This window comes from Fragaria vesca, linkage group LG1 (genome assembly GCF_000184155.1).
Source record: "Fragaria vesca subsp. vesca linkage group LG1, FraVesHawaii_1.0, whole genome shotgun sequence".
Classification (NCBI taxonomy): domain Eukaryota; kingdom Viridiplantae; phylum Streptophyta; class Magnoliopsida; order Rosales; family Rosaceae; genus Fragaria; species Fragaria vesca.
In genome coordinates, this window is record NC_020491.1 from 8,576,878 (window position 1) to 8,588,513 (window position 11,636).

Genomic DNA, 11,636 nt, shown 5'->3' on the forward strand with positions numbered 1-11,636 from the left:
CTGAAGGGTCCAATACTCAAATTAATTTGAGCAAGTCATATAGGACCAAGTCATAGAAAACCACTAGAGATAATGATTTTTATTTTTATTATTTTTTTAAATAGAGAAAAGGTACATGCTGGCAAGCTCCTTTCCTCTTGTATACTCACGATGTGGTACCATCTATACCAACCAATTAATTGGTATATTTTGTATTTGGCCAATTTATTGCATTTTAATTTGTACTAGGGGTTTTTTTTTTTTTCCCGATAAATTTGTACTAGGGTTGTTGCATTTGGCACAGCAGTAATAGCTCTGCATGGAGGCTCCATAACCAGAACATAAACGTTTTATTTTTGACCTATTCATTTCATTCCATAACCAAACATGCATAAAGGTACTCACTCGATATCACACTAGCTAGTCATAAATAACAAATTAAGAGAGACACATAGCACTTAAGCAAAGATATCGTCCACTGGCTTGGCCTCAAGTTTGGTTTTCTCTGAATCCTGCAGTTGCTCCTTTGCATGCTTCTTTAGCCTGGCTAGCTCAAGGTCCTTACTCATCTTCTTCTTGTACATCTCAGTGTAAGTCATCGGCTCCTCCAGAATTGGCTTCTCTCCTTCTCTGACCGTCAGTGGGTACACTATCGCCTCCTGAGCTGGGTTCTGGAATGTCGCTATGGACAACCTGCTGTGGTTTGAGTTCACCACCGCCTGGTGATCAGCATTCTTGAACCTCCCATTGCTCAGAAACTGTTCCATCACCCAAATAATGTGTCAATACATATAAGACTATACGTTCGTATTGGTATATATTATACGTATGTTAATGGTCACTCAGTCACTGACTCACTAAGAAACTCAAACATTTTGTATATTTACATCTAAATGTTGAAAATAAAATAACTTCACTTAAACATAATTCTCATTTTCCATTGAATTACATCCATAAATGATTGAGTATGAGTTTCTGGGTCGTATTAACCGGGTAAATATAATTGAGTATACGTAACATAAAAATTAATTAACCAATTAAATCAAATTAAACCCATGACTTCAACATCCACGCACCTAGACCCTATTATTCACGATTTCTTTACAAAAATATCTTGACCATAATGAGTTTGGTATAAATAACAATTAATGTGTCCTTATCTTGCTTATTTCACAATCACATTAAGATAGTGACACTAAAATAGTAAAATTATCAATCAAGAATAATGAATCAGATTAATTGAAATTGTCACAAGTATACTCACATGTCCATGGTCTCCAAGATTCACCACGAAAGCTCCTTCCACAGGTTGAACGGTGATCCACGTCTTTCCGCCGTCCCTGGTGGCCTGAAGTCCACCGACTTGGTCCTGCAGCAAAAGGGTAATGGTACCGGGATCCGTGTGGCGTTTGAGTCCGAGAGTGAGGTCCGGCTGGGGGCATTTCGGGTAGAAATTCACCACAACCTTTTGGTCCATGTCCACACATGCCTTCGTCAATGCCTCCTTCTCTAAACCCATGGCCTCTGATAAAACCTCCAATAGCTTGCATGCCAACCCCATCAGCTCGTCACTGTACTGCGTTGTCACATCTCTCCACCCCTCGGGCTTGTCCGGCCACCTCGAGTAGTCACGGTGGCGCACCGGGTATGAGAAGTAGGTCACAATCTCGCGCCAATCCTGCACCGCCTCTCCCTAGCAACACATAATAAAACGCGTATTGACCTATTTTTTAACCGCTTAATAAAATAAAATTCACATCTTAGTAACAAAACGCTACATTATAATATGACATGAAAGTCGAGTTAATTTGTAAACTGTTTTGTATTAATTACCTGTAAATGGCTGGAAACGATGAAGCCACCCTTTTTGCCACCGGACATGTCGAAACGGAGCTTTTCCTCCGGCGGCAAAGCGAAGAACTCTCTGGCGAGACGAGTCATTTCCGAGATGAGCTTGGGGTCGATGCCGTGATCAACAATCTGGAAAACGCCCCAGTCCTCGCAGGCCTCAACAATCTTCTTGCAAATCTCAGCGCGGCGGCCTTCGACCTCTTCTATGCCGGAGAGGGAAATGATCGGAATATCATTGCTGAATTGGTTGTAGGCCACCTTAGGGCGCTCATCTTCGTCGCGGACGAAGCTCTGTTGGAGGGTCTTCTCCCCCGCTATGGCGGTCAGAGTAGTAGGAGTAGGGGCCATTCTGATATATGCTCTCTAGCGATCTGCCTGAGAATTTTTAATGTTTGAGTTTGGGTTTGGTGGAGAAAAAAGTGAAAGATGAGAGGAAGAAGAAGATGAGTTTTGGTGTGGGGTGAAGGGGCGGTATATATTGGGGGATTGAATGGCGTTAAAAAGAGGTTGGCACTTGGCAGCTACAACTACCTCCGAGCTCGTGAGTGAGCTCCTCTTCTTTGAGAGTCATCACAGACTGGCCTCAAGCTATACCAAACCCCCCTATCTTTGGCTTCTAGAATATTTGGCATTCTATGGACCGGACATTGGATTAATGGATTTACCTGAAACCATGTAGCTAGAGGAGTGCAAATCTTGTTGTGGGAGTATTAATTTACCATAATCCTCAACTCTAAAAAGTATCCGATGTGACCATTGTGATCGTACCACATATGAAATGTAATTAAGGTAATAAGTTCATGTGTCTACACAAAGATTTTCCCGTACCTACAAAGAATTGTTAATACGGCCCATTATCTTAAATCGTTGGTCTTTAATTTTATTTTTCTTTCGATAAAATTTCTATATTCGTAAATGAATAAAACTGAGATAGAAGAAAAGAATAGTTAATGTGGGCATAAAAACGATTTTGGTATTCAATGTGAATGTTTACTAATTTTGTGAAACATCCATCGTGTGATATGAAACCACCACACAATTGCTTGGGCCAAAATGGTTTAAACTCGCAAATTCTTTATGGTGCCCGGAGATCATGAAAAAACTGAAGCTAGTACTTGGGTAAGGGCAATATAACATATACGATGATCGAGTAACATGTAAGACTTTAAGCAGTGATCAGAGAGGTTATTTTACCATAGTATTCATACACGGTAAAATTATCTGTTAGGGTTGAATCTAAACTAGAAGAAGGTAAATAGAAGCAGGAGATTGGCATGGGGGAGTGAAATTGGGGACATGTGATATTCACCTAACAAGACTAAGTGAAATGGGGGCACGCATGTGCATACCAACCATCCCTTCCTAGTTGTTTAGTTCACATCCGATCTACATGCTTGCGTATACTCGATTTCCTTTCATTTTTTGTCTGATTGGGATTTTGTTTTTGTTATAACAAACAAAAATCAGTGCCTATTTCCTCATACCAACCAAATCAGATGTCACATATTGATATAACATACTATTCTTACCCCAATTGATAAGTCGACTATTTAACCTACCCAAGAAGAAAAATCCGCCGTTAATTATAAGAAAAAAGTGCCCATTTAGTATAATAATAAGCTAATAGACATCGCATCAAGGATAAGTTTCTTAAGAGATTTCTAATCAAGGTTATACTGACATTTCAGTTTTGGATGGAAAAGGATTTAAGTTGCTTAATACAAGGTTTAGGTGTAGAGAGAAGATGCAAGATTAGTAGAGAATGAGCTTATTAATGCCTTAATTGTAAACCTAACACACATAAACTTAAGCGGATACACAGTAAATATAGGCAATCATAGCAAGAAAGTGGAATGCAAACGATAAGAACAAAGGATTTGCATACGCTAACCCGGTGAAGAATGAAGATATGTAGGCCAAGACCAGCTTTGATCTCCGATCTTCGTCTCTCTAACTGTGTGAGTCTATTTCTCGATGCAATTCCTGTGTGGGGTAAAATTAAAGAAAATAAATATCAAGCAGAGAAGAAAAGATACGTGTATAATGATCAAGAGGTTATTCTATGTGCTAGTTTGAATTTGATTCAAATTCAACCTAAACGAACATGACCAAGTTTAACATTCTATCTCTCAGTCCAAGTTTCTAATGGGCCGCGCAAATGGTTTCTTTCTCCCCCCATGGTCCATCAACTGAACTCTAAAGTCTAAACGTCTAAACCCACCAAACTACAAAAAAAGCCCATCAAAGTTGATGATCATCTTCATCTTCATCACAAAACATGGACGAGTTAAATTTAGTCATAGTTGATGTTATAAACACACAATTTTGTGTTATTAACACACTCCATATATTTTCTTATCCACATATTTCAATTTTATTTATAAATTTGTCACTTGAATATGTTTTATGATCGGCTCTTATCATAGATAGGGTGTGTTAATATCACAAAAGAGTGTGTTAATAACACTAACCTTTAGTCATCTCCTTCACAATCGTCAAATACTTTGTTTGCAAGTTGTCGTTGCTCCAATTAACAGTACTGTACTTGAGAATAAACCATCCGGGTAGGGATCGAAGAAACCTTCTATACATGCATGATGAACATGTAGAAACCTTCTATACAAGTACGCATAGTACGTACTTGTTAACATATACGTATGGCGGTATGGGGAGGCCCTTGCTAGAACAGGGTGGGCGTATACACACAAAAAGAGTGAGCTTGACAACATATAGCTAAGGTAGATTCAATTAAATTAATTAATCAAGCTAATATTGTAATCATGCATAGAGAGAAAAAATAGTGATATTCATTCAAACATTATGAGTTGGGAGCAGTCTGGCTTTCAGTACTAGGACCCTTCTCCGAGACCCCTTGAAGGCTTGAACTGTGAAAAGAACATTTGATTTATTGCAACTGGGCACCAGACAGAGAGGCATTGACAGTCCTACCTGCCCTTGCTTCAACCTCATGTCCTTAGATGCTATGCTCTTCTGAGTCAGTGACTTACCTCTAGCTCCTTTCTCTATAAATACAAGCTCTATCAGACCAATCTCTCTCACTACTCTCTGATCATCAAGGATTTCACATACTTCATCTGTTCATCATCATCTTCTAATTCCTCTTATCGATTAGTAAAATGGGAGCCTTGTCGAAAACGCTGATGGCTTCGCTGGTTCTCTCTTTTCTGCTTCTTCTCCTCGCCCAAGCAGATCACCAGACCGTCATGGACCTCAATCATGGAGGAGCTCCCAGCCCCTTACCCCCTGTCCTAGGTATGTCTTAAAAGTTCATATATAGCTCGATCGATCTCATTACAGGCTAGCTTTGAATGTATGTGACAATGCGTAACCCTAACGAACATGTGATTAATGGATCCGATAATGCAGATTGTGGAGTGGCCTGTGCTGGAAGGTGCAAGCTATCGTCGCGGCCGCGCCTGTGCAAAAGGGCCTGCGGAAGCTGCTGTAGCAAGTGCAACTGTGTTCCTCCGGGCACTGCCGGCAACTTGGAGGCTTGCCCTTGCTATGCTAATCTCACCACCCACAACCAAACCCGCAAATGCCCTTAATTGATTTAATTTCTTTTCAATTAATTTAAGTACATGCATATATATGCCTGATCAGATGCTAAGCTTTTGCTGTCAGCTTGATCAATCATATATATTGTTGTCTTCCACCAGAATAAAGTTGATGATCATGTATCACAAACTTGTACCTCCATTATTATTGAGATATTTTTTTTAGGCCTCCATATATATATGTAATAGCTTTTGTATTTCTCTGTTATGAGTTTCAATATTATGTAATAAAACATCATTTTAAGTCCATTGTCGATCTGATTATTATTGAGTACGTACATAATAAGTTCTTTCTTCTTCTTCTTCTTCTTCAAATGGAGCACCATGCCAAATTGCTAATTGGTATCAAGCTAGTATATTCAATCATTTAGCCTTACTAGTTTCTTAATTGGTTTTCCTTAATCCCTGGTTTTCCTTAATCCCACATGCACTATTGCATATCAAATCGGTTTTGTTGTGCATATATGAGAGTAGTGAGATTTTTCCGAAAATAAACTAATCACAATACGACATGGTTCAAATTAAGCTCGATCCAGCGATTGCTGTATGTAGCAAATACCAGAAGAATCTTGTTTCTTTTTTTGGTTTATAAGTCATATATAGATCTATTGTGTGTGAAAAAAACGATTAAATTTTGTTGTGTAGCTCAATAATTCATGTACGAGTTATATGCATAGTCAAATGAATATGAGCTGTGTTTAAGAAAGAAATTGATGGGCAGCCAATGACTTTCCCAGCTGGCCTCCCCACAAAAATAATCCTCATCTCTGATTCTCATTCAGTCATTCTCCATGAAGAATTATTGCACGAGCATGATTGGGAAAAAGAAAAGAACCATTGTTTTCAAAGTCGTCAAATTCGTCTCCTATCCTCTTCACGGTTTCGATAATCTCATTATTCCCTCGATCTAAATAGCTCTATTAGTTATAAACTTAGATGAAGTCACAAAATTATGTTATTTTCATTATGAGAAACAAATTTCATTAGTTAACAACGATATGCAATTTAAGTCTGTAATTTCAAACTATTCGTTATGAGACCGTTACTTGAGACGTTCTTGATGTCTCTAATTTTTTGTGATTTGAATATATAAAATACGAAAACAAAGAACATAAAAGGCTTTCCATATCAACAAATGAACGCATCCTTTTGTTTTTGGTAAAAAATCAAAATTTATAGTTTCTTTCTCAAGGTTCTATAAATTTATACCTAGAAAGCATCAAGCTGTCCAACCTTTAGAAAAAGAAAGAAATTCTCATGCTTTAGGTTAGCATTAACGGCTTAATTAACGTAAACCATGAGGCCTCAGAGGCCCATCAAAATTGGTAGATAATGTCCAAAGGGAGAACCGAGGCGATCGCTATTCAAATACAACCCCAACGGCTAGTTCATCAACGGTGACGTGCACGCGCCAACGGTCACATCCCCATTCACAGCCCCGTTTTCAGGTTTCTTTATAAAACCGTTGCGAAGCTTTGGCTAAAAGCCACACGCGTTCTCTCTGCCTTTCAACGTTTTGATTCTCAAGACTCACCAATTCATCTCAGTTTTCGAGTTCTCCGTTCATTTCCCGACGACCCATTTCGTATTCCGGCGACCTTCTTGATTTTTTGAATCCAATGGAAACCCCATCTTCAACACGAAGAGTCACAAGGTCGCAGACCCAGAACAACAACACCATTCCAATCTCAAGTGAGTGATTCTTCATCACTTTCTTGATTCAAAGTTTTCGTTCTTTGCCTTTTGTTCTTTCAATCTTGGGGTTCATGGGTTTCAATCAGAACAGGGTTTTACTAATAAATGTTTGTTATAATCTTTGGGTTTATGGGTTTCAATCGAAACAGGGTTTTACAAATGAAAATTTGTTCTTTCAATTTTTGAAGTTTCAATCAGAAAAGGGTTTTAGTGTTTTACTTATAATCTTTATGTTTTTTCAGGGAAGAACAATGAAGATTCTGAAATGGGTGTATCAAAATCAAGAACAAGAAATGGAAAAAATCAACAACAGCAAGACCGGTCTGCTCTGATCGACATAACCAACGACTCTCCGATTGTGGGAGTTGCGATGCAGACTCCATCATCGGCGATCATCAAACTGAGGAGTCTCCGAGCCAAGACCACACCGGGGTCCGGCGAGGCTCTGTTGAGAGGTCAAGTCAAGACCCTGTTGCAACAAGTGGAAGAAGAGGCCGAGGTCTCTAAGCTCTCTTTCGAAAACCGGCCTTTTCGACATCTTCAAAGCCTTATTGGGAACTCGCCGACCGGACTTCTTGCCCCAACTCCGGCGAACACGCCGCAGGTGTATGATCTGTTAGCTGATGGAAGTGGGAGTAACATTGAGAGACCCTCTCCTATGGTCCAAGAACAATTGATCTCTCAGGTTTGAACCCTGAATTTCACTTGGGTTTTTACTATTACATATATTCTATGTGATTGAAGATGTTCTAGAGATGGGTTCATCTTAGGGCTTAGGGTTCTTGATATTGTGGATAACTGGTTGAGTAATTCTGAATATGTTAACAGATAAGTAGTTGAAGTTTTGTTTAGGGTTTTGCTGATATTCTAATACTGTGTGATGGCATTTTATTTATATTGAACTTGGGGACACTATTTTGATTGGATTTATCTCATATTGTTATACTGGTGTGATTAGATCTATTTCAAAGCTCATTTGGGTTATGGTCAGTCTTGAAATTGGGGAATCATGTTAGTGAAGTCTAAATTTGGGTTTGAATATTGGGACATTTGTTTTTTTATTGTCCTTTTTGTTTTAAAACCTCCAAAATAGAATTGCAACCTGATCAGCATTCACTTGGGATATGTGGCAGGTGGTATGTGACATCTTTGAAGGGAAGAATCAAGCGAGCCTTGAATCGCAGAAGAGTATCCTGAGTCGATCTTTGCTGCTTGATTTCTCTGAGAAATCTGAAATCTCTTTCTCAGAAGAAGAAGATTGCTCCTCTGTGATTACAAGTGAGAGCAAAGAAAGGTCATCTCCAGATGATGATAGTGCTTCATTGTGGTCCATTCAGGTCAATGCGAGCACACGTGATGAAGAAGAGGATGAAGAAGAAGAAGAAGAAGAAGAAGAGTATAATCTGAAGGGAGTTGATGAAACCGAGGAAGAGGAAGAGTATAATCTGAAGGGAGTTGATGAAACCGAGGAAGAGGAAGAGAATGAAGAGGATGCAGGATATGATGTTGATGAGCTCTGTGAAGGTATAAGCAAGATTTTTGTGGATGAGAAGAGAATGATTCCCAAGTTTGAAGGAAAGCGCACAAAGTTTGTGTACAACAGTGATGATGAAATTGTTGAAGAAGTTGTAGAAGACAATACTCCACGCACTCCAGATTCAGCTGATGTTGTGTCACCAAGTGTCTTGTGCTTGAAGGGATTGCCTACACCAAAAGGAAAGCACCTGCGATTTCTGGATGAAGACGACTATGAATATAGTTCCTAATCGAATAACGTTTGGGTTGTCTTTCTTGATAACCACATATGTCTAGGAAAACTTTTGATTCGTTTGTTTTGGACAAGAAATTATCAGTGTTCTGAAGAACACTATGAATTTACTTTTGAATGAAATAACTCTTTGCTACTTTCAAGTAAATTGGTACTTCTGTGGTTTCTTTTTCAAAAAATGGATGCTTCTTTTCCCGATAGTGATCTCTATTATTCTCCTTGCACACCAAGTCATTATTTCCTACATGATTGTGAGCTTCTCTTATGTCTTGCACCAACTCATTATCACGAATTAATAAACTACACTCAAGTGCTTTTTCTGGGAAGCTTCAAAGTCTATGTTGGCTATCCTGTGCGCAGCTTTGTTGCTAGATCGAGGTGCATAAGTGATTTGCACCCAGACATGCCTTGATTTTTAACTCTACACTCATCAGCAATTGACTGCCTTTTAACTCAAGAATATCAGCACTTAGACTGGTAAAGCAGAGAAAGCCCCATTTGGTTTCAAATTTCAATAGTGACTTCTGTGAGCTGCAATTGGTCAATAAGAGCTAAACCAGCTCAGATGCTTAGCTGAAGTAACTTTTATTTTTATTTTTAAATTATTAATAACTCTCACACACACCGTACATATGTCTAGTGAGGTTTTGAACCCATGACCTATTAACTGAGCTGAAGTAACTAACATAAGGGACCTGGTAGGAAAATGCTGCAACAAATTGTCCTCACAGACGACCCCGAGGTGGCGAGGGACTTGGTAGGACAAGTTCGTTTCACACTCGCTTATCTTTGAGGTATCTGATGTTACTCTGGCCACTTTAAAATCTTGCAGCCATGCTATAGAGCCAAGAAGCAAAGCTGCGGTTTTTCCGCAGAGCCTAAATACACATTACCAGCTTCTCAAAGAGCTCTGGATGCGAACTGATCACAGAGCCTCAACCGCCGTGAAATGGAATCCCGGCATAGTCTCCGACAAGTCGAACGTCAACATGGAAGCCCTCGGCTTTGGTGGCCGGTTTCCACATCCTCCGACCTGTAACAATCCCGGAGTTGATCGTTGGAAGGCTGCAAACCACTTAGCTTGCATGTACTTGTGCTTCCTCCAAGGTCCCAAATGCATTTTCTTCTCCTTCATGCACTTTTTGGCTGCGTTGCACAAAATTTTGATCAAGGCTCGTAGTCTTTCGGCTTTCCCGACAAAGACTTCCGGCAAGAAGCTAATTAAACGGTTGTAGTCTTGACTAGCTCTGGCCATCTCAAACTCTGCTCGGAAATTGAGCTCAATCACCACCCTAGTCTCCCCTCTCTTCGGATTTGAATTGTCCAGCACTTCCAAATAAGTGTGCTCTCCTGCAAATTAATTCACGTACAGGAAGAATTCCATTGATCAGCTACATGAACCGTACAGAGCTATAAATTAAGATATGAACTGATCGGTAAAAATGATAAGTACCTGATGGGGTACTTGCTGAGCTTTTCCATTTAGACTTGCAAATGGCACAGTTGTAGCCTAAACTAATAAGCCGATTGCATATTTCGCTTTGCAAACAATTCCGGCAGTCTCCGGCCACTTCCCTCGAACACCGGCAGCACGTGCTATCTATAGTTTCTCTCAGCACCTCCTTGGTGGCTTGTCGGATTTTCGATTCTATGCTACTGGTTCTATGCAATGTTGCCTGCAAAATTCCAAATACCAAATGACCAATCAATTAATTATAAGCAACAGCATAGTCCATATATAATTCAAGCAGACAATTAACAAATTGAGATGGAAATAATTAATTACCTGGAGAAGTTGGTGTTGTTCGTCCCAAAATGCCTTGTTCTCTTCGACAGAAGCTGCTTGGTCTTCCTCTTCCTCATCGGAGCCGGACGTCATACTGTCGGCCTGGAAGGCATGGGTGGCTGCAGCAGGTTCCTCTATAAAGCCCAGAACCATGTCGGAAAGACTGGCAGCTCTGCCCCCGGGAAATTCCAAAATATTGTCGGCGGTCAGGCGAGTGACCGGAATTCTAAGCATTACTCCAGCCATCAACTCTCTTTGCAAAATGCAACGGACGCACGTGTTGTTGATGAATGGTCGAGACTCTTCCCGCGGATTCATTTTATAAAGGGAGTTTGGGGGGTGGGCCCCGGCCCATCCGGCGTGGACAAATGAGACGCCGCGAATATAAATGGATTTGTCGTCTTGCTGACGTGGGCTGGATCGGGTGGTAACAATAAAGACATGAAACAGAGTTACAGAGGTTGGTTCCACGTCCTCATCTCTCACCAAATCATGTGAGCAGTCTTGGAAGCCTCAAGAGTTATCCATTTCTCCAATTTTTTTGGTTACATTAAAAAGCAGTGGGTGAGCTTTCAATCTGGAGTCTGGAGTAATTTTAGATATGATCCATTTTAAAAAATAATGTTTTTCACAAGCTGAGGTTCGAACAAATGACCTCTTATTATTAGGAAAATATTTACAGCGTCTGCGTCTGCCCCACTTGCAGCCTAACATGCTTCCACTAAATCAATCTCATTGGGTTCCTATTTCTCTATTTTTTTATCATCACGTTTCCTCTTTTTTCTTTTCTTATTTCTCTTTTTAATCAAGTAATTTGGAGTGTGCTTTTATCTGGGATGTGTTAGTAAAAAGTGGCGGGCTCTTTAGCCTCTATTGTTACTCTATTATTCTACAAAGTTTGGTTTCTTGAAAAGAATATTGGTTTTAGTAAACCACAATATTATTTTGGCTACATCAGTAAGTTTGGGTATGCAAAGTC

At 39.8% G+C, this 11,636-nt stretch overlaps 4 protein-coding genes across 4 annotated transcripts; 2 read left to right on the forward strand and 2 right to left on the reverse strand.

Moving 5' to 3' along the window:
• Positions 1-98: 98 nt before the first annotated feature.
• Positions 99-2,408, reverse strand: LOC101300182 (naringenin,2-oxoglutarate 3-dioxygenase-like). Its single transcript, XM_004287766.1, has 3 exons — positions 1,813-2,408; positions 1,244-1,672; positions 99-737 (listed from the first exon to the last, which is right to left on the reverse strand). The coding sequence occupies exons 1-3, from the start codon at positions 2,176-2,178 to the stop codon at positions 438-440; spliced, it is 1,095 nt and encodes a 364-aa protein (XP_004287814.1). The 5' UTR covers positions 2,179-2,408; the 3' UTR covers positions 99-437.
• Positions 2,409-4,851: 2,443 nt separating this feature from the next.
• Positions 4,852-5,628, forward strand: LOC101300480 (snakin-2-like). Its single transcript, XM_004287767.1, has 2 exons — positions 4,852-5,103; positions 5,218-5,628. The coding sequence occupies exons 1-2, from the start codon at positions 4,968-4,970 to the stop codon at positions 5,397-5,399; spliced, it is 318 nt and encodes a 105-aa protein (XP_004287815.1). The 5' UTR covers positions 4,852-4,967; the 3' UTR covers positions 5,400-5,628.
• A 1,370-nt stretch (positions 5,629-6,998) lies between these two features.
• LOC101300758 lies at positions 6,999-9,025 on the forward strand. The gene is made up of 3 exons (XM_004287768.1): positions 6,999-7,100; positions 7,346-7,788; positions 8,237-9,025. Exons 1-3 carry the CDS (start codon positions 7,028-7,030, stop codon positions 8,867-8,869), a joined length of 1,149 nt encoding a protein of 382 aa, XP_004287816.1. The 5' UTR covers positions 6,999-7,027; the 3' UTR covers positions 8,870-9,025.
• Positions 9,026-9,410: 385 nt separating this feature from the next.
• LOC101298943 lies at positions 9,411-10,975 on the reverse strand. The gene is made up of 3 exons (XM_004289042.1): positions 10,658-10,975; positions 10,325-10,547; positions 9,411-10,221 (listed from the first exon to the last, which is right to left on the reverse strand). Exons 1-3 carry the CDS (start codon positions 10,973-10,975, stop codon positions 9,797-9,799), a joined length of 966 nt encoding a protein of 321 aa, XP_004289090.1. The 3' UTR covers positions 9,411-9,796.
• Between the last annotated feature and the right edge of the window lie 661 nt (positions 10,976-11,636).

What these genes read in the sequence shown, in the direction of transcription:
- LOC101300758 (XM_004287768.1), top strand. Translation starts at nt 7,028, where the DNA reads ATGGAAACCCCATCTTCAACACGAAGAGTCACAAGGTCGCAGACCCAG. An exon ending in CAACACCATTCCAATCTCAA is followed by an intron (nt 7,101 to 7,345) that starts GTGAGTGATTCT and finishes ATGTTTTTTCAG; the next exon opens with GGAAGAACAATGAAGATTCT. An exon ending in AAGAACAATTGATCTCTCAG is followed by an intron (nt 7,789 to 8,236) that starts GTTTGAACCCTG and finishes GATATGTGGCAG; the next exon opens with GTGGTATGTGACATCTTTGA.
- LOC101298943 (XM_004289042.1), bottom strand. Translation starts at nt 10,975, where the DNA reads ATGAATCCGCGGGAAGAGTCTCGACCATTCATCAACAACACGTGCGTC. An exon ending in AACAACACCAACTTCTCCAG is followed by an intron (nt 10,548 to 10,657) that starts GTAATTAATTAT and finishes GGAATTTTGCAG; the next exon opens with GCAACATTGCATAGAACCAG. An exon ending in CTCAGCAAGTACCCCATCAG is followed by an intron (nt 10,222 to 10,324) that starts GTACTTATCATT and finishes ATTAATTTGCAG; the next exon opens with GAGAGCACACTTATTTGGAA.
- LOC101300182 (XM_004287766.1), bottom strand. Translation starts at nt 2,178, where the DNA reads ATGGCCCCTACTCCTACTACTCTGACCGCCATAGCGGGGGAGAAGACC. An exon ending in TCGTTTCCAGCCATTTACAG is followed by an intron (nt 1,673 to 1,812) that starts GTAATTAATACA and finishes ATGTGTTGCTAG; the next exon opens with GGAGAGGCGGTGCAGGATTG. An exon ending in ATCTTGGAGACCATGGACAT is followed by an intron (nt 738 to 1,243) that starts GTGAGTATACTT and finishes GTGATGGAACAG; the next exon opens with TTTCTGAGCAATGGGAGGTT.
- LOC101300480 (XM_004287767.1), top strand. Translation starts at nt 4,968, where the DNA reads ATGGGAGCCTTGTCGAAAACGCTGATGGCTTCGCTGGTTCTCTCTTTT. An exon ending in CCCCTTACCCCCTGTCCTAG is followed by an intron (nt 5,104 to 5,217) that starts GTATGTCTTAAA and finishes CCGATAATGCAG; the next exon opens with ATTGTGGAGTGGCCTGTGCT.